Source organism: Venturia canescens, chromosome 10 (genome assembly GCF_019457755.1).
Source record: "Venturia canescens isolate UGA chromosome 10, ASM1945775v1, whole genome shotgun sequence".
NCBI classification, from domain to species: domain Eukaryota; kingdom Metazoa; phylum Arthropoda; class Insecta; order Hymenoptera; family Ichneumonidae; genus Venturia; species Venturia canescens.
In genome coordinates this window covers 5,901,304-5,928,920 of record NC_057430.1, presented here as the reverse complement: position 1 = coordinate 5,928,920, position 27,617 = coordinate 5,901,304, and the positions used below count along the sequence as shown (strand labels likewise).

Sequence of the window (27,617 nt, the reverse complement as noted above, 5' to 3'; positions counted from 1 at the left end):
GACGATTCTTAGCGCTTCGATCATCATCAAAATCGTTCGCGTGTGCGTGTCGCAGCTAGCACAGCGAATTAACGAACAAAATATAAGGTATATTATTTTGCGAGAGAATATATATAGCCTCAACATAACCTGCGAATTATTGCGTGGACAAAACTTTCTAAGGTAAGTGCACCAAAAGTATACTTTTTAATACACATTTTTATATGCGTGAAAAAAATATAAACTAATAGCGATATATCAAGAGCCTCGGTATAACTTTTTGTAATATATATATTTCAGATGTATGTATGTTTGGAATGCTCGGAACCGGTACTCCTGTCGTCCGCCGCGGATCACGCGTGCTTTCGGGATTGCAAGTCCGTTTTCATCGATGTAGACAACTGTGTCTGGCCGATTCGAGCACATGAAGAAGGTAATAATAAAAGAGATACAAAATCAGCAGTCCACTCATTTGTTTTATTACAAAAAAGTTCTGTGATTTTATAACTGCTTGCGCAGTGCCTTTTTTTCTAAGGCAGCTCTGGTCGTATATTTTCTTTGAATTCTTTTCTCCAAAATGTTCCTCCCATTGCGAGATGTATATGTTGCGTTTAAAGGAAATTAAAAAATCATTTATACTGAAATAATTGATATGTATGTATTTCAGGTGGAATAAGAGATAACCGAAATCAATCGGTGATTCAGGGAGATCAATTGGCAATTATGCTGTCGCATGATTATTTGAAAATAGTTTGCGAGTACATTGAGCGTAACAAGGCAATAATAACGAATGAGGTGAATGGCGAAATAGAACAGCGACGTCGCGAAAATATGTGGCATCAGCTTACGGAGCGCCTGGAACTGCTGAAGGATGAAAGCAAGATACCCGATGTAGGATATAAAGTGGTACGGTATAAAACTTTTCATAAAATATGTTTTTTGTATTGATGATGACCGAACAAGTTTTTTAGCTCACCGGTGTATTATTGAGTGTGAATTTTTATTACAGTTGATCGAAGAATGGTCCAGGAGGACCGTTGAAAAGTTTTCCATTTTCAAGCGCAAGGGTACAGAGTCCGAGTGGATGCAACACATTGATTTGTTCTTTTCAAGTTTTGAAATACGATTGTTGCATGCTCTCGGTTTAATCTCTCAGTTCACTCTTACGATTAAGTTTTGAATTCTGTTTGTATGCGCTGAGTGTAGTTATGGAATGAAATATTTATCCATTAGAAGCCCTGTGAGCTATAATTGAATGATTTTTTGAAATGTTATTTTTATGCTGACATTATTTCTTTATTTATATCTGCTGCATATATGCTGCTATTCTGCATCCGCGTTCTTATACGTACACATATATATAGTAGACTGGAAATAATAAACGTGAGAATATGAATTTTTCATTAAGGATGTGGGTTTATTCGGTTGCTTCAACGATAACATTTCTGTTCTACAACGGTAATATAGATATATGCGTTATTATTATGCGAATTATGCGATGCGATAAAAAAAGACGAGACTTCTATTTTTCAGGGATGAAAAGAAAAAACACGAAATAATTTGCATGTATATGTATAATTCGAATATATACTGTTTGCGCGCGCTCGAATTGGAACAATAAACGACTGAAATGCCGTGCCGTTACGAGGGCAACTAATAATAATAATAATATCATGTGTAGCGGCGCCACATTGCTTAGTGTTCTCGAATAATTTGCATGTATATATAATAAAATTCGAATATATACTGTTTGCGCGCGCTCGAATTGGAACAATACGGACGACTAAAATGCCGTGCCGTGAGGGCAACTAGTGATAATAATAATAACAACATCATGTGTAGCGGCGCCATATTGCTTAGTGATCTCGAACGTTATTTATTCTCGAATCGCATCAGCCTGCCAGTATACACGCGGCCTAAATTATTTTCGATCATATATAATTGAAGAGCGCAATAAAAGTGTAATAATAACGCATAATCACCGATCTCATTATTCGTCACCGCATTGCAAAAATAAATTATTTTTAAATATACACATGAGTGTTTGTATTTTGTTTCTATAAAAAAGGTTGTGGCGTAAAATTTCGAGGCTATATATACAAAATGTTTTATCGCATCGAATGGAAAACTACGGATGGAAGGATCGCGACGAAAACCGTTGGAGCGCGTGAATTGTTTTTGCGTGATGCCAAAGCCGAAAACGGATTGCCGCAATGTACTGACGATTTTTTGAAGAAATATCTAAGAGATCCAAAGGCCCTCGTATCGTTGCGTATTCTGGATGAAGCTGGCAATAAAGAAAACTACAGACAAATCCGTGTTATCACCTATGGAGGTAAGTGTAGAACGAATGAATGAGATAAATATAAATTCAGAATAAAATTGATGTATATAAATATATTGAGACGAACTAGATCATAGAGCGTACGGCCTTACCGACGGCAATGAGCGATACGCGTATCACTCAACGAGAGGCGCCAGCGTACGGGCTCGCTTATCGATCCGCACCACATAGATCACCAGAAGAACCAATTTTCATTAATTTCATTGAATAAATCATTTCTCGTCAACAACAAAAGACTGAATTGAATAAGAAATTTTGGTGCGAACTAACCAGTGGCAATGTCAGAGCAAATTCATTTCATAAAATAAGAAAAACTTATCAAACAATTTCAAAGCAATCAATTCAAATTTAAATAGTTTTCGCGCGTCACTGCGACTAAGGCTCGTAAGAGCCAATCAAAAAACTCCGCCAATAGGCGAATTTTTCAATCTCCAATAAGAAAATTACTTAGTCTCCATTGGCGAGTATGAATTATTGCACAGGCGCGGTTCATTAAAACGAAATTTCACTATTGGTCGAAATTAAGCGACCAATAATAAAGTACACCGAGGATAAAATTAGCCAACCAGGAATTTTAGAGCAAACGAAGGTTCGAGATCTTAATAAGCGAGCGAGCCCGCCAAATTATTATGATTATTTCGCGTTGTTGTATCGGCCCAGTATAAAAAGGCATCGAGAGCGAGTCTCAGGAGCCAGTCTTGCCCTCATCACGCTTGACTCGCTTCCGCACGCCGATCTGAGATTGAGCAACTCAGATCCGCACACGCAATTCACCAGCCGATTCTGACTTCGCAACTCAGAATCCGCTTTGCAAAACGTAGATCACCACCGACTCAGTTTGGAAGGGCAGGCCCCATTCGGCTCCGTTTGGGTTCAAGATTTCCACTCTGGGGCACCGATCTGACCAGAAGGGCGGGGACAGTTCGATTTCGTTCTGGACCAAGATTTCTGCCAGATTACCCATCCTTCTCCTGCCAAGAGGGCGGTGACCGTTCGGCTCCGTTCGGTCACAAGATTCTTGGGGGAATCCTTCCTTCCATGCCAGGAGGGCGGGGGCAGTTCGGGTTCGTTCTGCCTTAAGATTCCTGGGTGGACTGAATTCCGGTTGACAGGTGCCAACGTTTAAGGCAAAAACTTAAGATCGACTTGACTTTTGTAAGAAATCAATTATTTAGTTTGCGAAATCGATCATTTAATCTGCGAAATCAATTATTTAATTTGCGAAATCCATTATTTAATTTGCGAAATCAATTATTTAATTTGCGAAATCAATTATTTAATTTGCAAAATCAATTATTTAGTTTGCGAAATCAATTATTTAATTTGCAAAATCAATTATTTAGTTTGCGAAATCAATTATTTAATTTGCGAAATCGATTATTTAATTTGCGACATCAATTATTTAGTTTGCGAAATCAATTATTTAATTTGCGTAATCAATTATTTAATTTGCGAAATCAATTATTTAGTTTGCGAAATCAATTATTTAGTTTGCGAAATCAATAATTAATTTGCGAAATTGACTCTTTAATTTGCGAAAGTCAGCTCTTTAATTTGCGAGATTGATTCCTTAATTTGGAAAAGTTAATTCTTTAATTTGCGAGATCTAATTCTTTACTTGCGGAATTTATCCGTAATTGCGAAAATTGCCGTCTAGAGGCGAAATCAATGTTTAAAGGCGAGGTCGAGTCATCAGCGTGCGATCATATTTTTATAAAAGAAAAATACCAAAAGCAATAAGGACAAGTCCCTTTGCGCGAACCAAAATTCTCATTGTACACGACTCACAAACCACATTTTGAATAAACTTTTTGTTTCTTCACAGATCTTTCCCCTCACTTTTGTTTTTCTTTCATGCCTGCTCCTTTACTCTATAAGAAGCTCGAATCTACGCGTAACGGGGTGGTCTAACAGAAAAGAGTACCGTTACAATATATTTGGACTGGAATATAAGAAAAAATTGAACAATAATCATTGATATTGTTAACAACAGAAACTGAACAGGAATTGAAATCGGTCGGTCTTGATGACCTTGGTCGGGGGAAACGATTGATGTTTAAGAAAACCCATATGGATACACCGGAAACACTGCAAGCGAGGGCAATAAATGTGAAAGGACCTTGCGTAAAAATCATGAGAAGCAATGACAACGAGTCGAATAAGCAGCGATTGAAAGATAAGGTGAGCTATTGTTTTTTGTCATAAGTTTTAATCCCAAAGTTTTTGCCCGGACAATAGGTTTTGATCCTTTTTCGTTGTAATTTTATTGAACTTACCAACAGCTTTTTTTTTCCTACCAACGGTACTCTTGTGACCAAGGAAATACATAAAAAAACAATTAGCGCTTCGATGTTGCGACACTTATACATTGGCTGTAATTGTCTTGTGTCACCGCGTACCCATATTGTGTAATGAAATTCTTGGCGACTTGCGAAGCAAACAACTCATTCGAGAGATGATTCTTGTGCTGGAAAATTATGTTGGATAGACGATAGTTTCTCGATTTATCCCATACAATTTGGTTTGTGTTTCTCCTCTTCCGAGTCTTACCCTCGGTATTTTTTTTTTTTCATATTTGTATTCATACATAAATATTTGTCAACTATAGTTATGTTTTCATAGATGCAATTTTTCATAACTCGCCCATGCATCACTTTATATCGTATCTCGAAAGTGCATTTTTCATAATAATCAACCTCTCGGGGAAATGAGACCAATAATGCGTGATATACTGTCATTAAACTTAGACTCGGTACCCGCGACGATCGTTTTTATTGTTTTCGTTCATTAACTTCTTATTTTCATGCGTTTTTGTTTTTTAAATATTTATTATTTTACATCGCAGAGAAAGCAGACGAAATTCAATGCGTTATTTGGACATTTTATCGGGGCTCGTTTGTTGACGAATTGGTTGAAATCAGATTCTTAACTTTAGAAGGTTTTTATTGAAACTTTTATAAAAGAAAAATATTTGTTGGACCGTTGTTTCCATCGATAATGATTTTTCTTTTTTTATAAATGGTCTGCAAGTTTCTAGCATGAATGAAATATTGCAATCGATTCTGGAGAATACGTTGAAGTTCTTATGCCAAGTTATAACGAAATTGGATTGAATTGCGTTATGTTCGACAATGGAAGGGAGGAACGCGAATAAAATTCAAGTTGGCAAGTTGGGGAGAATAAATTCTGAAGAATAAAATCATTTTGCAGTTCCCACAAACATGCTCGTCTGCCAACCTTTTTCTTTGTCAGGACATGTTTTAATGTCATGATCCTCTGATCCACAAGAAAAATAACGAAATTTTTTACATGGAATTTTTATGTTTTAATGTTTGGTACTTTAAATTTTTAATGTTTTGATACTTCTCTTCCTGTGAGAAATTTCTTCTCCTCATTACGTTCATTCATTTAATCTAAAGACTATTTTTTTTTTTTTGTTTTAATCTCTTAAGGAAGTTGAGGCTGTACAGTCATTTTTTTTATCCAAAAGTTATGACCTGTACCTTTCAAAAGTTAGGCCAGTTTACAATTTGGCTATGTTGCATACACTTTAAAGAAAAGTTGGGGAAAAAAAGACGAAAAACTGGTGAAAGCTCAGTCGAAAACACGAATGGTGACGATCCTAGCCTCAAAAAACTGCACGGGAAACAGATTATTATTAATATAATCTCAGCAAATCTCCTAATAAATCTGAAAAAAATTGACATTATTCAGCAAACCTCGTTCGTTGCCCAAAAAATTTCATATTTTTAGCATCATTTTTAACGGAGATATCACTGAATGTGTCTTGACTTCCATAAGATAACATGTTATTTGGCTCAAATTGTTATTGATTTTTCTCAGCAACGACGCTCCTAAACTGTCTGAAAATTTAACTGATTTTTTTTTACACTTCACTTTATAAGATGCACTCGGTTTAAAAGCGATGACATCATTTTCATTTTAATGCCTCAACTTCCTTAAAGTCATCGTTCTATTAGGTATTTACACTAAATGTAAACTTTACAATGAATTTATGATTTGATTCAATCTGAACGTCGAATATTTCATATATGAAACAAAATATTGATTTATAAAATTGTCATTATATAAGAACGAAATGAAATTGCGTAATAACTAAGAAATCACCTTTCGTGTAATGCTAGTGAATTCGCACGCGCATTACTGATGTATATTTCATAAACTGGAAGTAAGCAAAAGAGGAGAAGAAAATATGCTCGTATTTCTTTTACTTGCTTCCATAGGACATTTATGAGAGAAAGAGAAAAAAGAAATGTACGTGTGTGCGTACCATCTCTCTTACTCCTACAATGCTTCTAGAGCTGGGCTCAAGATTCAACGTAAGAGTGAGGACGATACGCCTACGCCGTGTTAATAGTACACGAAACACAGCTCTCTCTCTTTCTCTCTCTCTCTCTCTCTCTATCTATCTCACTGCAGTTTACTCCCCCCCCCCCCCCCCAGCCCGGCGTGCGTATAAAAGTTTCACTTAAAAAAAAAGTAATATCAATCACACATGAGTTTAATTGTTGCAATTGCTGAAAAAAAAAAAAAAAATATTCGATGCCGATAGGAATGAGATTCTATACGTGCGGTTCCTTTCGAGTCAGGGGTATATAATTTTTTACCAAATAAATAACTTGCCAGCACAGCCATTTTGGAATCCGGTATCATCGTTCTCGTCGCGTTGATGATGTCATGACGCGTACAGTTCCACCACCGTAACCATTTTGAGAAACGCGTATATAGCCAATATGCTTGTTGGAATAATTCAATTTGAAGTCTTTTTTCCGCGATTTTAAATCGATTTCCAAGTACCGAAAGAAAGAAAACTTTGAGTCAGTCGATATGGATAAAATTAACATGCAAACCAAAGACCAAGTAGCTAACAAACATGAGCGGGAAAAGGTATATGCGTGGTTGGAGGTCATCCCTTTTCCGAAAGTGTCAAAGAGAACCGCAGCCGTGTTGTATAATTTTAATAAAATGATTGTGCATTGATTATATCTTCAGGACTTGGAAAAGGCGGTTGGCAGAGGGATAAAAAATTAGCTACTGAACTACGAAAGGGAGCAATGAATGAAAAAACGTGCGTTTAACGAAGCGCGATGAAAGTATTACGGAGTACGGTAAGCGAAACGAACAGCACGACACGAGAAGAGGAACTAATCGGGCAGCCCGTCCTAAAAATTCCCGTGGTCGGTACTCTGAGAGAAAACTCAGCCGTATAGCCACCATCCCTCTCGTTTCCTTCATATCGTTTCACGGTCGAAGTTGACGCGTCCGCCAATACGATCCGACGGATGATAAAACAGTACCATCGTTCTTTCCGAGTCAAACAAAATTTTGCTCCACAAAAATAGCATCAGAAGCGAAAAGCCGCGTTGATACACAGTGGCCACGGTTTTTTTTCTTCTCAATTATCAAAACATATAATAACGAACGTTATATTTGAAAAAGGACATCACAAAATGTCTTGAATATCACATCTCAAGAAGATTTCGATATTTGATTTTTTATTAATTCCATTATGACAATAGAAACTAGATGAGTACAGCGATGATAATTTTTTTCGATAATAACAGTTAATCGTTTCCGTTGTTTCCTTCGGTCCTCGGTAAATTTGATGGACTTCTTCATTTTGGCCTTTGCGATAATAGTACTTTGGCACGGTAGTACCTTTTTTTTTTCAACCAAGTTCTAGTTTAGAAAAACTCTTTTGGCCTCGATTTGGGCGTCTGCATTTTCCACATCGAGGTATATTGTATTTGTATTCAGCGACGCCGCTGCATTAGTGTTTTCTACGTCCTCGGGTTTCCCCGATGAACGTATTTCTTCAGTTGAGTTTTTTTTGTTTCTTTCTTTTGCGAAGTGCTAAAGTAAATGTTTCGACCGTCATTTTTATTTTTGGTAATAGTAATCTTTGATTCTTTGATTAGGTTCAAGGGATATCAATAGTGCAAACTTAAAAACTCTAGATGTTTTTTGTTTATTTTTTTTTTTTATAAATAAAAATTGGTTGGATGGATTTAAATGAAGCCTCGTACACATCTTTTACATACTCAGAAGTCCTGGAAAATATTTTTTGTTTTTCAATTTGTTTCGTGGTATTTTTTTGTACACTGGTGTGTAGAAAAAAATGTGTGGCACTCCTCGAATCGGCGTTGACAGCAAATCTCAAAAATGGGACATCTCAGGACCGAAAACCAAAAAGATTCTTAAAATATGTGCTATTAGATACGGCATGACGTAGGGAATTATTACGATATTGCTTTGAAAAAAAGGCGACCATTTGAAGAAAAAAAAAATCACAATTTTTGTAGATTTCTCAGTGGAAAATTGTTTATAAAAGAAAAAATAAGTTGTCAAAAAACGGCTGCTGAAAAAGCAGATTCAAGAGATGTAATTTTCAACGCGCCGTTGTACAAAAATATACCGTTAAATAAATAAAAAAAATAAAAATTTCCCGGCACTTCTGAGTATGTAAAAGATGTGTACGATGAAAGAAACAAACAACACCTAAAATTCCAACGTTTACACTGTTCATAATCCTTAAAATGGTCTATAGAATTATCTTTTGTGTCAGTTTCCTTCTCGTTATCTTTCGCATTCTGTAGGGCTTCCGACGCACCGATGCACATTTTGGCATACATTGGTCAATTTCATTTTTTAACCATTGGGAAAAACATTCCGCTACTACTCTATCTATTTCATTTTTGAAAGTTTGCATTTGTTGCTCTGTTATTTCTACTGTGCTCGAAATATAGCACTCTACAACTTTTCTCGATTTCCTTCGTAATTTATTTACGAAATGAAAAATTGTCTCATTATCTCTTTGGAAAATTCTATCAAACTCCCCTTAATGTAACCGATAGGTAGTTTTTGTTGGAATGAATACTTTTTTTTAGATCTTTTATCAAATCACTTAATTTATCAAAAATAAGCTTGGTTAAATTTGTTTCAGCGAGAGCTGGTAGCATATCTTTTGCTTCTACGTAACAATTGCCAAAGTCTAATAGTTCTTCGGGCTTCCCTTCGAATTTTGGCACGCATATTTCAATGAAATTGATTGATTTCGACTCGAACTTTCGGTCGCCCTGTTCGTGATATGTAATACATTTATGCTGTTATTTAAAATTTCTATTCTAGAGTCGCGGTAGCGACTCTGAGACAAGTACATTTATGTATGACGAGTCGCTTCCAGAGAGTCTTTACCGGAGCGAGAGTGTTTTTCAGCTGTTTTCGATAACACTCAAAATTTATTTCTTTAATAACTGAATAATTACAGTATTCCAAAGAATCCTGCAAGATGACGTATTTTTTATTTTTTTTTATCTTTCGATCGCGACCTCTACGAACTCTGTAGCTTAACGCATTGAAAAGATATTAATTATTTATTTTTTAATTTCATCAAAAAATGTTGCATTTTTTCGCACACATTTTTGATGTTTATTTGTTTTTTCTTTAGTGACAAATCTGGTGCCATAATACATTTTATATATCTATATATTTTTTTCTGGTGTCATAATACAAATTGTATACCTATATATTTCCATGAATCTGTTCATGCTTCAAAAATTTGGAAAGTGACAGTTCCCCGTTGTATTCAAAATTTAAGCTGTCAATTTCACGAAATGTTATCGAATCATTCAGAGATTAAAGGATACCACATGTTCGTTTTACCAAGAAATCTGAGTCACGTATTGTGGCCGAATCTTTTTTTTAATGTTCTTTTAGTCGGTGTGATGCTATCGTTTAATGTTCTTTTAGTAGGTATGATGCTATCGAGTAAATCGTTGGATTGGGCTTTTTTTTACTCGTGTTTATCGTTGATGATAAGCATTGGAGTGAATTTAAGTGAAGAATGCGCCAAATGTACATTCGTACATTCTTTATTTTTTGTATGAGCAAAACTTGCAGGAAAAAAATAATTACGCGCGTCATCGTACGAGGTTAGAATGATGTGTCGGTGCATACGCAGTAGAGAAACGATCTCGACCCCTTTTCACCAAGGGCACAAGCAAAATCCATCTCTCGTAGGTGGCTTGATAGTTTTCGATTTCTAGGTCGACGGCTCCATGGTTTTCGATGTCTAGATAGATTTCTCCCAGGTTTTCGAAGTCTAGGTCGACAGCTCCATGGTTTTCGATGTCTAGATAGATTTCTCCCAGATTTTCGAAGTCTAGGTATATTTCTCCATGGTTTTCGATGTCTAAGTATATTTCTCCACGATTCTCAATGTCTAGGTCGACGGCTCCAAGAATTTCGATGTCTAGGTCGATGGGTCCGTAGTTTCCGATGTCTAGGTATATTTCCTCATGGTTTTCGATGTCCAGGTATATTTGTCCATAGTCTTCGATGTCTACGTATATTGCTCCATAGTTTTCGATGTCTAGGTATATTTCTTCATGGTTTTCGATGTCTAGGTCGAAGGCTCCATGGTTTTTTATGTCTAGGTCGACGGTTCCATGGTTTTTGATGTCCAGATCGACGGCTCCATAGTTTTCGATATCTAGGTCGACGACTGCAAGGTTTTCGAGATTTAAGTCGGCGCCTCCATAGTTTTCGATGTCCAGATATATTTCTTCATGGTTTTCAATGTCTAGGTATATTTTTTTCCACTGTTTCCGTTATCCAGGTCGTCGGCGCTATAGTTTTTAATGTCTAGGTATACTTCTCCATGTTTTTCGATGCCTAGGCATATTTCTCCATGGTTTTTCATGTCCAGGTATAGTTCTCCATAGTTTTCGCTATCACGGTCGACAGTTCCATAATTTTCCATGTCTAGCTATGTTTCTCTACGGTTTGCGATGTCTAGGTTGATGGATCCATGGTTTTCAAAGTTTGGGTCGATAGCTCTATAGTTTTCGATGTCCAGGTCGACGGCTCCACAGTTTTTGATGTCTAGGTATTTTCCCCGTAGCTTTCGATGTCGAGGTCGATGACTCAATGGTTTGCGATGTCTGGATATATTTCATCATGGTTATCGATATCCTGATCGAAGACTCCATGGTCTTCAATAACAGGGGAGATTTCAAGAACCCAGAATATCGTAAATAAATATCACCGGACACTGATAAACATGAAACTGTCAATCTAGATACTGGAACCTAATGAAACATGATACGAGATGAAAAAGATAATGAAACATGGAAACGTCCTCTCAAACATCGAAAAACAATGACAATAACAGTGTTAACATGGTAATCATTGAGAGATTGTTCTCGACCCCATAAACTACAGCGACCTAAATATCGAAAACTATGGAGCCGTTGACCTCGCCATCGAAAGCCGTAGAGAAATATACCTAGACATCAAAAACTCTTGAGAAATATACCTGGACATCAAAAACTATGGAGCCATCCCCCTGTACTCCTGTTTATTCTTATTGAACTGCTTCAAGATTGGTGGGCTTGAAGACGCTGTTGCAATAAAAGTAGCGCTGCAGCGCTACAAGAAAACTATTCACACGCTTAATCGCACGGAATGCACCCTAGTTCGGAATAAATTTTCAAATAAAATGTATTGTGTATGATATAAATATTGAATCCAAACGGAAATGTGTAGAATTGAATTGAATATTATAGATGGGTATATTTGTTGAATATATCTATTTTTACAATAATTCAATTTAACACATTACATTTTTGATTCTTTATTCAATTCTCATGGAAAACATTTTATTTAATAACAAATGAAGAATTTATATTCGTCTACGATATTTGTTTGATTATATACTCAGATTTCAATTCCCTACACATTCCATTTTCGTTTCATTTGTTATATCATATGGAAAACATTTTATTCAATAATTCACGAGAAATTGGTTTTTAAATATCCTTTTACATTTTAAAGGAGATTTAAATAAATAAATAAATCCATGCCTCTGCATCTTTGTCATGGCGACAATTTTCATCAGCTCTCCAAAATTGAATATTATCAGATTTGTAGATGATCATTATCATTTTCATTATGCTATTTTATCAAAAATTGGATAGATTCCATTGAAAAATATAAATAAAATAACCCAAGATAGGAGTGACGAATAAGATCAAGGACTACAAAAATATCTACCGAAGAAGCAAACCCATTGTATGGAAAAACACTAAGAAAGTTTAATTCTAGTCAAGGGCTCGACGCATTGAGAAAATTTCTGGTGGTCTGAAAAGAAAATGATGATAGAGATCTTGCGATTGTAATTGCATACGTACAAGCTGGTGACAATGGTTTTGAAATTCTCAGACTTTTGGATACTTCTATAAAAAAATGTTAATAATGCCTGTGCTGTGTGTTCTGCCGTGTAGTTTATGGTTGTCAAGTAAGCAGAAAAATGTTCATTATTGACTTGAATTTAAAGAGAACTTTTAAAAGTCTTACGACTATTGGATGGAATCAAATCATTTGAAATGTCATTTATGATTAAAAGATTTTCTGATAAACGTTTTTCCAAAGTAAAACAGTAATTGCATGTTTTCGATTGCAGAATCTTGTAACAATACGAGCCGCTACCGCGTCCCTTGATCCCCAGTGCTGATAAATGTGGAAGAGGCTTGTCGCAGCTTCACTATTTCTCATTCGTCATTTATTCATGGTATGCTATCGAGTCAGAGCAATGTCAGATGGTTCCGCTTGGTGGTATTTTTCATTTCACACAGAAGTTTTGGAGACTTTGTCGTAACGAACCAAGCTCATGGATTCCCAAAGTATTAGAACTTGTTACGTACACTTTATACTCGCTTTTCTTGTGGAAGGTCATTCCTCGGTCATTCGAGCTTTACTCGACGGACAGGGAATTATTTCTTGTATTTTCCTCGAGTTGACATATTATTTTCACACCACCGTTCATTTCGTCCTCGACACCGCGAAATCTTGGGTTTTTGAAAATTCAGCCATAGCAAAACTAATGCGTGTTTTTTTTTTTCGTTTCCGGTCTTGCAGAGTCTTGTTTCGCGGTACAATAATAGGAAGGGACCCGGAAATTTGCCTGGTTCAAAAGCAAAACAGGCAAACGAACCGGCAAACATTTTGTTAATCCGAAAGAAGGAGTGATAAAAACGTTGTATTCATCATTTTTAATCATTACCTTTTGATAAAACATCCTAAAACAGAATATAAACTGCACAACTGATAAACTCGTTTAGCGTCATTTTCAATTTTAATTAAAATTCTACAGTCAATTGATTTCTGAAGTAATATTCAAGTTTCAATTCGATTTTTTGACGTCGATAGATTTTGCAGTGGAAAGGGTGCACAATTTCCTAATAATACTTTTAACTTCAAACCGATACGGAGTGATTTTCTACGATCGCAATATTGGTACATCTGTTCGGAAGAACAAAATCAATTGGTCAACATGGTTTTACAAAGTCTCGGGTGCCTCATGGAAATATTCCAAGCTTTTGGACCTCATAATAAAAATTCTCATCGCTTGTCCAGATTGTGTGAAATCTCAACTGATTCATACCAAGACATTCCTTGAGCCAGGGGCTTCAAATATATAAGTGGATACTGACAATGAGATTCATGGGTCACTTGTGAGAATCGAAAAATCCGAAATATTGTCTGAAACCTTGTTTATCAGAACTTTCGAAAAACACGAGAAACATTCTAGATTTAGGTCAACAAAATTTTGCTCAACGACCATTTTTCGCAATTTTCACCTATTTTCACGGTATTTTGGAATTCGGCTTCAGCATGTCAAAATAAATATATAGAGAGAGATGGGTGTAGGTGAATATATAAACTGCTTTATTGGGTGATCAGATGTTTCAATTTTATGATCATTATTTCAATTTTTCAATGTATCCCATAAAATTTCAGATTTCGAGTACACAAAAAGTCGTCAAATAAACCTGCAACACAGCACGAATGCTGTAAAAAAACTAGAGACAAGTACATTTATGCCCTCTGGGAAGTCATCTGTAAAATCATGGAAATCAATGGTCGTAAGACTTTAAATCCAAGAAACAAAACGTTGTTAAATAAATGCAGAAGTTGCCGAGTACATCGCACTACGAACAAAAGAATTACAAAAGAAGAAAAATAGGACACAACAAATTACAACCACAAAGAATACAAAGACAAAACATTACAAAAACAAATTGCGACTAAAATAAATTAAGATCATAAAAATTTTAAATAAATTACCCACGGAAAAAAATTATATACCAAAAAATTGAAACAAAAAAAATTTGGCCGTTGTACTTGGCGTTTTACTCGACTTTCGAATTTGTGAGTATAAGATACAGGTAAATTAGATAATATTAGCTAGAAAAAAAACGCCAAGTACAACGGCCAAATTTTTTTTGTTTCAATTTTTTGGTATATAATTTTTTTCCGTGGGTAATTTATTTAAAATTTTTATGATCTTAATTTATTTTAGTCGCAATTTGTTTTTGTAATGTTTTGTCTTTGTATTCTTTGTGGTTGTAATTTGTTGTGTCCTATTTTTCTTCTTTTGTAATTCTTTTGTTCGTAGTGCGATGTACTCGGCAACTTCTGCATTTATTTAACAACGTTTTGTTTCTTGGATTTTCCACTTACTGTACCATTTTCTATTGTATTCTCTTTACTTGTATCTTATAGGATTGATGATTAATTATCGTTTCTTCTACCCTCTTATTTTCGTCATCCGAGCTTTCATCTGAAGTTAGCAACTCTTCCACATTTCGGGTTGGATTCCGAAGACCCCAGTCACCTGCTGTTTCATTTGTTAATTGTTCAGTAAATTCGAAATTTTTTTCCCTTTTAGGCGGTTGCAATCTTTTTGGATTTGTCGCTTGTCCTGCGCTACGCAATGAGATACGCATGAGATATCGATTGGTTCCCGATGAACTTGATTACTATTTTGATTGTCCGACATTTATTTTCATTTTTTTTATTACTTCTTATTTAAATGGTGTTTCCCTTTGGAGAAGCCTCCAAAAATGTGACGTCGGAGCGTCTGGTTTAAAACCCCTTTTTCATTTGTTGAATTTTTCATTTTTATCAAATTAATTTGAATTAAAATATTGGTACTTACACAGTAGGCGAAATCGACTCATTTACTGACCGCTCGAGGAACCTCGCGACAGAGTATATCGCTGTCTCACTTGGCGGCAAACAAGCAGCGGAGCCGGCGGCGCTGTCTCACTTGCTTCGCCGCTTCTGCGAAAAGGGGGTATCCTCGTAGAGCGAGGCTATCGGAAAGTACGATCCGAGATGTTCGAAAACTTGAAAAAAATTTTGCCCTCATTATATGGTTTACGCCATCTTTCTTATTTCAGGACTCGTTTATAGTGTGCACTTGTGATTCTTTACGAAAAAATTGCCAGCGAAATCGAGTCACCTAAAAGTATGATTTGAGGGTGTTACGTGGGAACGTCTGGTTTAAAATCTCTTTTTCATTTGTTAAATTTTTATTTTTAGCGAGTTATTATGAATTGTAATATTGCATGGTGCTTACATAACAGACCTAAGATAACAAGCGCGAAGACGATCTTCCCTTGATTCCACGTATTCTGCTTCCTTTCTCTTTGGTTTTTCTTTTATTTTTATCGTGTGACTCGCGATTCTCTTAGTCCTGCAACTTGCTTGATTTCTTCCTTACGTGATGATTATATAAATTTACTCTTAGGGCGTTCCTGAAATTCGAGGGTGGGAAAAATCAACGCCCAAATGGTCTTACGACGAGGCTTTGAGTTTGCCTTCTCCTACTTTGAGGACCCAATGCTTCGGGGCTGCATTATCCCTTCCACATGATCTTCCTTATTTTTAGGGTGCGTGGGTGGATTTATTTTCCCTTCCAACAACGCATGATCTTCCTTTAGGAAGGCCCGTTTTTCCCACTACAATTCTTATACGAGCCAACACCTACATAGCTACATATCTTTATCGTTTTCTTGTTGGTCGTGATTGTTTATCTTTTGTTTATTCGTACCTTAATTGTTGATATATACATTTCCGTTTGCAGCTTATGTTATTTATTCGTTTCGATTTCGAATATTGTTATTGAATTCGTTAGTTTATAACTAATATTATAATTTTGTTCAATTGGCTCTTGATACATTTCAATTCATTACAATGTTTCAAATGTTCGTTTATCGTTATTGCATTTTTTTTGTATTTCAAGTCTTAGATGGAAGATTACATATTTATAATATGTATCTGTTGGAATGGAAAATTTGAACGAATCTTCAGTTTCCCACGGAAAAATAGCAGCTGCTGCGTTTGATTATTTCATCTTGGCGTACGAAAACGCGGTCTTGGTCCTTTCTAATCTCGTGGTACATCTGTGTTTGAAATATTACATGTTCTCATTCCGAAAACGCTTATTTTCTTGTATTTCGCTTGGTTGCAAGGGTAGCTCGGGCGGGCCGCTTGGCGTCTAGCGATAATTCGACTGACCCAAGCAGCTCTGTTTAATGTTTCTTTTTCCCATGAAGTGGGACTGTAGATAACGTGCCTGTATTCTTTTGGAACCTCTTAAGTTTACTGATTCGAAAAAAGTTGTGTGAAGATTTTAACATTTGATATTTTATTAATTCAGACGGATGTCACTTTGGCATAAATCGGATGATTACATTACAATTTAAATTATAGCTAGAAGGGAAAGCGGTGCTATGAAAATTTTCAAGTATGTGATAATGTATGTATTGGTAAATGAGCACGAATGATTTTGGATGACGCATTAAAATAACTATCGAAATTGTTATTAAATGATTGCAGAGGATGTTGAAAAAAATTAAAAAGGCAGTGAGCATTGCATCCATGGAAAAGTTAAAACTTCATGGGATGGAGTTTCTATCGGTATGCTCTTGTTTTATTATGATGCTTTAATTCCGCAAAATGTACGGCAATTGAAAGAAACGAAGAAGATTATGTGTATCTGTATAATTAATGCGCAAAATCGTGATGCACGCAATCTGATTACAGATTCCAGATGACGAGAGAATAAAAGAAATTGAAGAAAATGAGGCACACGACGAAAATGTCCATGATATGTCGCAAGATAAATGCACATTAGAAAAAAATAAAGAATTGGTCCTAATAAGTGAAACCAACGAAGAAGAAATCGATGTCGAGGTATGGATCAATATTTTCGAAATTCACGCGCACAATCGGCTGTCAACCATTGTTCTTTATTTTCTTAGTTTTTTCAATGTTCTCTCAATTAATTTGGAAAAAATTTTTTTTTCGTGTTTGCCTTTTATCTATTTATCTCGAAACTTTTTTGTCTCTACCTGTAAACAATTATCAAATGCAATTTCGGCAAAGACCATAATTTATGAATTTAATAATACCAACTTTTAATCAACAGACGATGCTTGGCGAAATAATAAGTGCTGCAACGAACACTAAGGCGAATGACGCAAACGAAGAAAAAAGAACTGAGGAGCTGCATGAGACTCCGTTTCGAAAAAATGTCAATGTGCCCAGAAGTTCGAAGTGGCGGGATACTGCTTCAAATAGTAGTCCTGGTGAAGAAGCGTTTTTGAAAAAAACATTGCAAAATGGACCGTCCTCGTTCGGGGAAGAGGTAAAGTGTTGCTTACAAATTCTATCTCAATATTGACAGATTAATTGACAGATTAATGAAATTGATGCCAAAAAATGTGATAACTAGGGCAATATCGTGTAAATAACAATAAAATTTATAGAGAAATGATGGAATAACTGAAGGATCTCAACGAAAGTCATCTCGGTCGCCGGGTAATAAGTTGGAAGCTATATTTGGCAAAAATTCGAGTTTTGCTGGTGATAAAAACAACAATGATAGACGTTATAAAACGTGGAGCGAAATTGAAGCCGCCGCAATGAGCATCAGTAACCGGGAAAAAATTGATACGAACGTAATACACGACCGAAAGAGAAAGAAAAATAATGATGAAGTGTCTACCATTAATAAAAACCAACCAATGATACCGGTAGAAATTATTCGTCATAATGAATTAAAATTTACAATTATCATGATATTGTTAAAAGTCAATGATAAAAGTGCATTTATTGATTAGAAAAAAGTGTTGAAGAAAATACATAAACCCGCCGATCGGACAAATGGAGAGGACCCTTTCAATTTTGAGAATGACGAGAGTGACATTTCCCAAAGGCGTAAGAAGCCGAAGGAGCTGTCGGCACCGGTAGAAAAAAATGCCCAACAAAAAAACGTTAACGGCCGAAAGGTAAAACAGACGGTCAGCAATCAAAAGATGGTAATAAAAATTTTTTGCAAGTGAAAGCGTTGCTGAGATATAAATCGTTTTAAAAAAATTATTATTGTAAAAATATTTTTCCTAGTCGAATGAAAAAAGCCCAAGTGTTTCGTCAAGCAGCGCAACCTGTAAAAATGATGAGAGATCGGCTCCAACCTCGGATTACTCTCAAGGACAAAAAGAGAGATTCAAAAATGCGGTAATGAATTTATATAAACGTGACAAACATAACTCTGTGGCTTTTACGTACGAATGATTTTGTTCTTACAAAAATTGAAATATGTTTATAGTATAACGAAATGTTGAAGACGGCCGTAAATCATATGAAACAGGTGAAAAAATTCGGAAAATTGATGAATGAAGATGATATCGAAGAATCACCCTTCGAATTGTTGGACATTCTGTCGGATGATGAAACGGAAGACGTGGAAATTACTCCGGGTTGGCGAATCCACCGGGACATAATCATACAAGCGGGATTGGCTCCCACCATGAGTAAAAGATTGGCCACACTGATGTCAGCCCTGTGGAGCAGGGAGGAGAGAGAAAAGCTTATAATAAAAAAAACAAGAAACAAAAAGAACGATGGAAGACGAGAAATAACAGTGGGAGAAGCGAGACAGTTGATGAGTGAGTGCATTTTTTTTCTTCCTCTTGCTTGGTAGCTAGCCTCTATCGTTAATAGATGCAACACATTTTCCCGTAAAAAGAAAATAAAAAATCTCGGTGGAGCCATTTTTTCGTGAAAACGATTTGAGAGTCCCTGTTACGTCATAAACCCGCGTATTCGCATATTGTAGAGTGCGACAGGCCTCGCTCTGGCTGTTTCTTTTCTTTTAATACTTGTCGCGTCGAGACGCTACTGCATCTTTTGATAAATGATTGAGTATCAAAAATGTAAGAATGGGATTATTTTACTACCTATACTTTAATGCTGATACGATTTGCTTCTCCCTCGCTGGCTCGTTTCGCTTCATAATTCTGCATCAACGTTTATTGGCATATTTATTGAACTCTAATTCATTTATTTGGAATAATCGAAAAAGATCGAAAGTTAAAGAAAAAACGAGACGGTTTCTGGTTCTCGGAAAAACGCCTTTCTACGGTATAAATTGTTTATCATTTAATATTTATTACTAAACAGGTGCGTGTATGGCGCTTCAATCGATGAAGATACTTTCGGTAAATGAAGTGGACACTATCGAAAATATCAAGATCTCGATTTCGAAAAAATTAAAAAACGATCGGTACAACAGTTTTCGTTGGAGAAAACGTAACGGTAAAAAGTCAAGCGGCAAGAATGCAAAAGCACGCGGAAATATTGATAAGCGCGACAAAGATTACGATGAGAACGAGGAGAAATGCGCCGACGACGATAATACCAACGAAGATGATTACGACGATCCGGAGGAATCGGTCGAAGACGTCGACGACGACGACGCTGATAACGACGAAAATGAAAACGATGACGGGGAGGAATTGAGCGACGACGATAATAGCAGTAACGGTGATAACGATGACGGCGTAAACTGCGACGATAGCGACCTCAGCACCAATAATTGATTTCATTATTTATCGTTGTCGTACAAAGTAAAAAATCAAAAGAAGTGATGAAAGTTTGCAATGCGTACAAAATTGCAACATTGAATTTGAGTAATTCGGAAATACTGACAGTACGATGTACTCATTTTCGATTTTTTTTAAATGTAACCCGTTAAAATGTACGAGCATTACTCGTCATGCATTTATTATTCAGCACTGAAGAATCGTTAAGTGCAATATGGGAGAAAAAATATATGGTGAAATAAGACTTTGAAATAAAAACCGGTAAAAGCGTTGTGAACGCGGACACGGAACGAATCTATATAGTACGTAAAAATGTCTTATGTATAGTTAGAAACCTTTTATTAGATCGAGACATGACTGTGCAGAGTTCGGATATTTTGCATACAGTTATCTTTCGACAAAATTGATAGAAATCGTAGTGTTACATAAAATCCAACAAAAATTCGCTATTCGCACCAACAATTTAATTTTATATGAAATGCGAAACGAAAAAAACACACATATTGACGAAAAATATAAAAATAAATATTCTATCGCTGTCCCTCCCAGTCCCCGAAGCGAAAAAAGAATTATCCATACATTTTTCTTACCTTCTGTTTCGTCAATCGCATCCTAGTTGTTTAATCCTTAATCCATCGCACGTACTGCGAACAAGATTGTTAGTCGGCGGTCTGGGAGAAACGACATTCGACTCGGGATTCGGGTCGAAACGACCAGCCAGCGCCGCTGGGAGAAACGACGCACGACTCGGGATTTCGGGTCGAAACGACCAGCCTGCGCCGCTGGGAGAAACGACGCACGACTCGGGGTTTCGGGTCGAAACGACCAGCCTGCGCCGCTGGGAGAAACGACGCACGTGTTGTGTCCGTGAAGACCGTCGCGAAACGACGAGTTATTAAGGACGAGTATTTAAGGGATTTAGGCCAAAAGAGCAGAACTCCAACTCGATACTTTTACAACAAGTTAACAATAAGTTTATTTAAGAAGTTACAAATTCGAGGTTTTATTGCCTCGAGACCAATCGTTACAATTCTCGTCAAAGACTGTCGAATTTTGGTTAGTTGGTAAATTTATAGACTCGGGGTTTTTCCCCCTCTCGCGACAATATGGCGTGATATTCTTTCTCGAAGTTTCGATGGTGACATCGAGGGTCGATGCGCTCGTTCGAGAACGTCGGTATTTCGCCGTCGATGCATTTATGCTGAGAACGCTTAATTTATATACTCTTTATTTTAGGAGTGCGATGTACGGGCACAACATCCCTCCCCCCTTCGGGAGACGAAATTCATTTCGGCTACTTTTTCGCACGGAATAAAATAATTAAATTTGAACGATTTCGTTTTCTAGTACCTTTCCTGTTTAATGTAAGTTTTTTTTTTTTTTTTTTTTTCTAGTTACAATGATCCATTTTTATTTGCGTTTTTTGATTTTGCTTTTCTGATAACAATTTTGTCGTTAGTAGATTCAGATGCGAGTTCTTCTATAATTTTTGGTCTTGCCACGAAAGTCGGGGCTAGTTCGATATCATTAGTTTGTTGTATTAATCGAATTCGTTGACAATGTTTAGCTTTGAAAATTGTTAATATGATGATTATTAAAATGATCATAGTCATGCTAATGGCACTTATAGAATAATTTCCGATTATATGATAGGGATGTGCCCAAATATTTGGTTCTTCATTTAGTTTTTTCTTAAGAATTTCGATTCTTTCTCCTAATGCGTTCGTTTCTAGTGGATTGGTAATTATTTTTGATGGTACGCTGTAATTGAAAATAGGGTGATTAGCGTTTACCATTCCAATTGCGTTTGTTAAGTTGTATAATGGTACATATGTTATAAATTCATTTTGTCGCTGTTCATTTAGAGAAAACAATTGAAAATTAATTGATGTGGCGGAACATTTTCCGTCCAAAGCCAGTAATCCTGTGTTGTGGATTATTTCGTGTGTCGTAGACTTATTTTTACAATCTATTCTTACGCTTTCGGGTTTTGGGGCTACGAATAGCCATCTACCTTCTTTTTCTAGTGCGATTATTAATGTTTTCTCGAGTTTTACAATTCGTTGATTACATCGTGGTTTTTCGGGATTATTTCCTAAATAAATCGCTATTTCGCATGGCGTATTGCCGTTTATTGTTTGTAATGACTGTTTAGGTTTGTAGTAATAAATATTGTCGACTTTTCTGGCCTTGTTTAAATCTTCTTCAGTCATTGTTATATACGTTCTTTTGTAGTTGTCAACGATAATTATTTTAGATGTAGTTTCTATGAATTGGAATTGATTTTCATTGATTTTCGTAGGTAGTGGGTAGACTTTGTTGACTTTCAAAATTGGACTTTCGACTAAAGGGAATTTGATAATTAGAACAAATCGTAGTTTTGCTGTATAGCTGGTGACTTCTGCTGTTTTCAGTAAGTTAGTCATTTCGCTACTCTTAATGTTTGTTGGAAAGTTTAATCCTTTAGGAATGTAAGGAGTTGCTTCTATTAAATAGTCGGCTAATTGTTTAGGTGAAATTACCGTAGGGTTTATTGTTCCCTTGTAAATTTCTGTTAAAAAGTTTGCTAGTTGATTTACGTCGCTTGTAAACGCTTCGACTGTCGTTGCAAATACGTTTATATTTTCGTCTATCATTTGTTTCTTTTTTATTGTTGAAAACTGACTTTCTACCGTGTTTTTGACTCTTTCTATCATGTGCATTAAATTGTCCATTCTGTCTAATATTCCGGAAGCGGATTCGTTATAGAGTTTTAGTGTAGATTCTAGAATTTGTACATTTTCTTTTAACATATCTTCTCCAGTTTTTTGTCTTGTTATTATGTCGTCAATGTTTTTGTCTATTTTTTCTGCGTCATCTTGGTCGAGATTCCCAGTTATTGCTTTGATTACTGTTCCTAGACCGTTAATTAATCCTCTTTTGTTTCTATTTTCTCCTGTGCCTACGAAGTTGTGTATCGCTGTTATTGAGGAACTGATTTTCTTCAATAAAGGTTTTAATGTGCTGTCTACGGTGGAACATAGTGAATCGTCAGTCGTTTTGTTGCATAATTTTTCCAAAGTTTTTAGTGTTTTGAATAAAACGTCTGCTTTTCTTTCCATATAGTGTAGATCCAAGTGGATTACTAATTTCCATGTTCCTTTTACCAAATATAACGATCCTATTTCCTCGAAGTATATCCCTGGTGAGGTTTGGAAATTGTCAATTCGGTATTCGTTGTTTACCGAGGATTCAATCCCTCCTACGGCTGTTATTGCGCTCGCACACCTGTAATGGGTTGTTTGAGTTAGTTGCTAGTCGGTCGGTAGGGTAGAATTTAACTTATCGGGATGTCGGTAAGTGGGTTGGGTGGGTATTGTAGGCTATTTCTTTCCCGGCCCGTTTGAAAAATGTGACCCATATATTCTGTCTCTTTCCCAGCTTCCGGTTAATTTGTTGAGTTAGCGTTTTGGCATTCCCTGGTTACTGTTGGGTTTGTCGCGAATTTTGTCGCGTTCACTCGTTCTTCGAACGTCATTTGTGCATTTTCAGTAGAAGTTTTATAAAAGCAGATTTCGAAGTCCAATATCATGGCCGGAGTTATAAATAGCTATTATCATTCTCTGGTTGCCGAGTTGGTTGAGACTCGGCGAAGGGAGGTTTCGGTAAGTTTGTCTATTTATCTATTATTGATATTTTTTATTTTAATCCACTTGGTGGGCTTTAATATGTTTTTTCTGCTTTTCAGCGGATTGTGTTCGGGCCGCCTATGCCCGAGCGACGACGTGGCACTACATCGTCGAAAATGTTGGAGTTCGTGGTGTTATCTTTACGCTACGAATTTATTGTAAGTTTTATTTAATTTATTATTTATTTTTATTATTTTTTCTTTTCTTTTTTTTTATTATTTTTTATATTTAGCGTCGTTTATAAAGATTTATTGAAATTTTTTTTTTTTTTTTTTTTTTTGTTTATTTATTCTATTCTCTTATTCTGTTTCTTTATTCTATTCCTTTGTTTCTACGGTTCCTGTTCCCTTTTTTATAATTATTTTCATTAATATTTAAGTTTTTCTATGATGTTACAGGCATACATTGAGGATGAGGCCGAATACCGCCGGTATTCCAAATGTTCGTCTTTGGATGATCTCGGCTGTCCCTGGGGAACCTGGGACTTCGATGCCGGTTTCATCCGGTGGATGTTTGAGGGGAGGTGGGGGCAGGTTCATCCCGAGTCCGACTGGGACCATCCGGCCTGGGATCACCCCCTCGGCGTCCTTTCGGCGTATGACGTCGATTAGTATATTAAGTCTATGTTGACCATATAATGGAATAAATTAATTGAGTTAATAACCAATGTTGTGGTTCATTTTGCAATTTTGTATTTTTCGATATTGATGTTAATAAATTCGGGTTTTATCGTGTAATTTGTGTATTAGTGGTATTTATTTGTGTATACTTTTTCCCCATTATGTTTCGTTTTGATTTCTTATTGTAATTTTATTCCTGTTTCCATTGAATTATATTTATTTTAGATTATTTTTGTTTATTTTCTGTTATTCGTTTTAGTAATTCTCTTGGTGTTTGATTTCGTTAAGATGTCCATGTGTTCTGATTGTTGCTTGTTCTATGAAGTTGTCGCGGACGTGTGCCTGTCCGCTACCGTCTGCGTCGTGTCCAGCGTGAAGTTAATGGTCATCGAGCAGTGGTTTTCTGTCTGTAGTGCCGTGAGCTGTAGCGAGACTCACTGCAGTCGGCTAGTGGGTAACGTAGGGCTTGATCCGTTCTACGTGGACTCGTACAGTTCTGCGTCCCTTGCCGATACTGTAGTTTACTGGTGAATCCTTACTTTTTATTTCAAATGGTCCTGTCCATTTTGGTGTTAATTTTGCTGATCTGCCTCGACGAACTGTTGGGTCGAGCAGCAGTACTTTATCGCCAACGCGATATTCGGTGTTTTTTGCAGTTTCCCATTGTTTTTCCGCTATTTTCTCCATTTTTTTCATTAATTTTTCTCTCGCGACTTGCCAAGTCGCCCGGAGTCGTTCTCGAAGTTCGGCTGCATAGTCGTCGTACGAGTATGTGGTTCTCGGCGGCTCTTTGAGTGCAGTCGGTAAAACAGGTTTTTGACCATACCTCAATTCATACGGGGTGAATCCTGTAGATGAATGAGGTGTTGTATTGTACGTATACATGGCGTATGGTAGCCATAAATCCCAATCCCTTTGATCCTCTTGAACGAAATGTTTTAAATATTCTGCCAGAGTGCGATGGGATCTTTCCAATGCTCCGTTCGATTGTGGATGATATGCGGTTGTTTGAATTTTCTTGATGCGCAATAATTTGCACGTTTCCTTGAACACGTCGCTCAGAAAATTCGTTCCCTGATCGGAGAGAATGGTTTGAGGAGGTCCATGTTGGCAAATGATCCGAGTGGTCAATGCCCTTGCTACTTCTTGTGCCTCCTGATTTTCCAATGGAATTGCTTCGGAAAATTTTGTTAATAAACATTGTCCCGTTAGAATATATTTATTTCTTCGGTCGGTTTCGGGTAGAGGTCCTACTATATCGACCGCGCATTTTTCAAATGCTCTTTCTGGAGTGTCGGTGATAATCATCGGTGCTCGATTTAGCTTCGTTACTTTATTCTTTTGACATTTGTCGCATTTCGCTACGTATTCTTTTATTTCCTTTTTCATTCCCGGCCAACGATACTTTTCTTGAATTCGTTGAGTCATTCTTTTTACTCCGGGGTGTCCTCCGAGAGGCGTGTCGTGATACTCTCGTAGTATTGTTTTTCTGTCTTTCTCTGACAGGTCCGTCGCGTCGGAGTCGAGGTGTTCGGTTTCACTCTCGCTATCTCCTTCGTCGCTGTCCACTATATGCGTCTCATTTTTATCTTCAGCCACACTCGGCTGATTATCAAGTCGGCCATTATGATTAGGGCTGGACCGATTGTCCAAGGAGGCTGGTGTTGTTGAAGAAGATGGAGTCGCGTCGGCTCTGATTTTTCGCGGCCTTCCTCTTCCTTCTTTTTGCAGCTGATCTGTGTTTTTGTTTTGACTGCGCGTGATTGCGTATATGCGGCTCAGTGCGTCAGCATTAGTGTTCTTTTTGCCTTCTTTATATTCAATTTTGTATGTGTATTCTTCTAATTTTATTCTCCACCGCATTAGTCTGGAGCCTGGATCTTTTACGTTGAATAACCAGGTGAGGGGTTGATGATCGGTAACGATAGTGAATTTCGTTCCATAAATGTACGGGCGAAACTGATGTACAGCCCAAACTATTGCCAGCATTTCCTTTTCCGTTGCTGAGTAGTTTCTTTCAGCTTTGTTTAGCGTTCTGCTCGCATAACAAATTGGTAAATCTTCCCCTATTTTTCCCTGCGATAAGATGGCTCCGATCGCCTTGTCCGATGCGTCGGTGGTAACGACGAACGGTTGCGTGAAGTCGGGATATTGGAGTATCGGTGCGGTGCTGAGTGTTTCTTTTAATGTCTCGAACGCTGCCTGCGTATGCTCGTTCCACTCGAATTTTCTGTCCTTTTTTATTAGCTCTGTTAATGGTTTTGCGAGTTTTGAAAAATCTTGAATGAATTTCCTGTAGTATCCTGCGAGTCCCAGGAATGATTGGACTTCTTTAACATTTTTTGGTGAAGGAAAATTTTTTACAGCTTTGATTTTCTCCGGATCGGGTTTCACTCCCACTTCTGTGATGATGTGACCCAAATATTGCGTTTCTTTTCTCAGAAATTGGCATTTCTTCGGTTGCACTTTTAATTGAGCTTCTCTCAACCGTTTGAAGACATCTCGTAGTCGTTCGTTGTGTTCCTTGAAACTTGATCCGTGTATTACGATATCGTCCAGGTAAACGTAACATTTGAGACCTTGAAGACCTGCTAAAACAGCATCCATCAATCTTTGGAAAGTCGGTGGTGCGTTTTTTAATCCGAAAGGCATTCGATTGTATTCGTAGTGGTCCAACGGAATTGAAAAGGCAGTTTTTTGTTTGTCTTCTTCCGCCATCGGAATTTGATGAAATCCAGAGGCAAGGTCGAGTGTGGTGAAATATTTTGCTTTTCCCAATTGATCCAGGATTTCTGTGATATTGGGCAGAGGGTAAGAATCTCCCTCGGTGACCTCGTTCAATTTTCTGAAGTCGACGACGACTCTCTTCTTGACGTTACCTTGAGCGTCCGCTTTTTTAGGGACGACCAGTAGTGGCGCGTTCCACGGGCTTCGACTTGGCCTGATAATTCCAGCTTTCAGCATTTCCTGCGTCTGAGTCGTCACTTCTTGCTTGTGATTCTCGGGCAATCTGTACGGTCGGATATTGACTGGTACGGTGTCCTTTTTTGTATAGATACGATGTTCCACGAGGCTTGTATTTCCCAGAGTTTCTCCTTCTAGGTGGAATACGTCTCCAAATTCCTGGCAAAATTCTTGTAGAAATTTTTCTTCTTCCTTGTTGAGATGTGAATGTTCTCCGATTTGTTTCATAATTTCTTCGACTCTTTTTCCTTTTTCTTCGGCGTTAGTCACATAGATTCCTTCTTTG

The 27,617-nt window shown here is 36.9% G+C and overlaps 1 protein-coding gene across 1 annotated transcript; it reads left to right on the top strand.

Moving 5' to 3' along the window:
- Nucleotides 1–279: 279 nt before the first annotated feature.
- On the top strand, nt 280–20,648 carry LOC122416731 (protein PFC0760c-like). The gene is made up of 13 exons (XM_043429773.1): nt 280–412; nt 647–885; nt 989–1,046; nt 2,048–2,314; nt 4,317–4,504; nt 17,030–17,110; nt 17,237–17,386; nt 17,622–17,840; nt 17,962–18,228; nt 18,316–18,513; nt 18,599–18,712; nt 18,804–19,143; nt 19,658–20,648. Exons 1-13 carry the CDS (start codon nt 280–282, stop codon nt 20,074–20,076), a joined length of 2,673 nt encoding a protein of 890 aa, XP_043285708.1. The 3' UTR covers nt 20,077–20,648.
- Nucleotides 20,649–27,617: the final 6,969 nt, after the last annotated feature.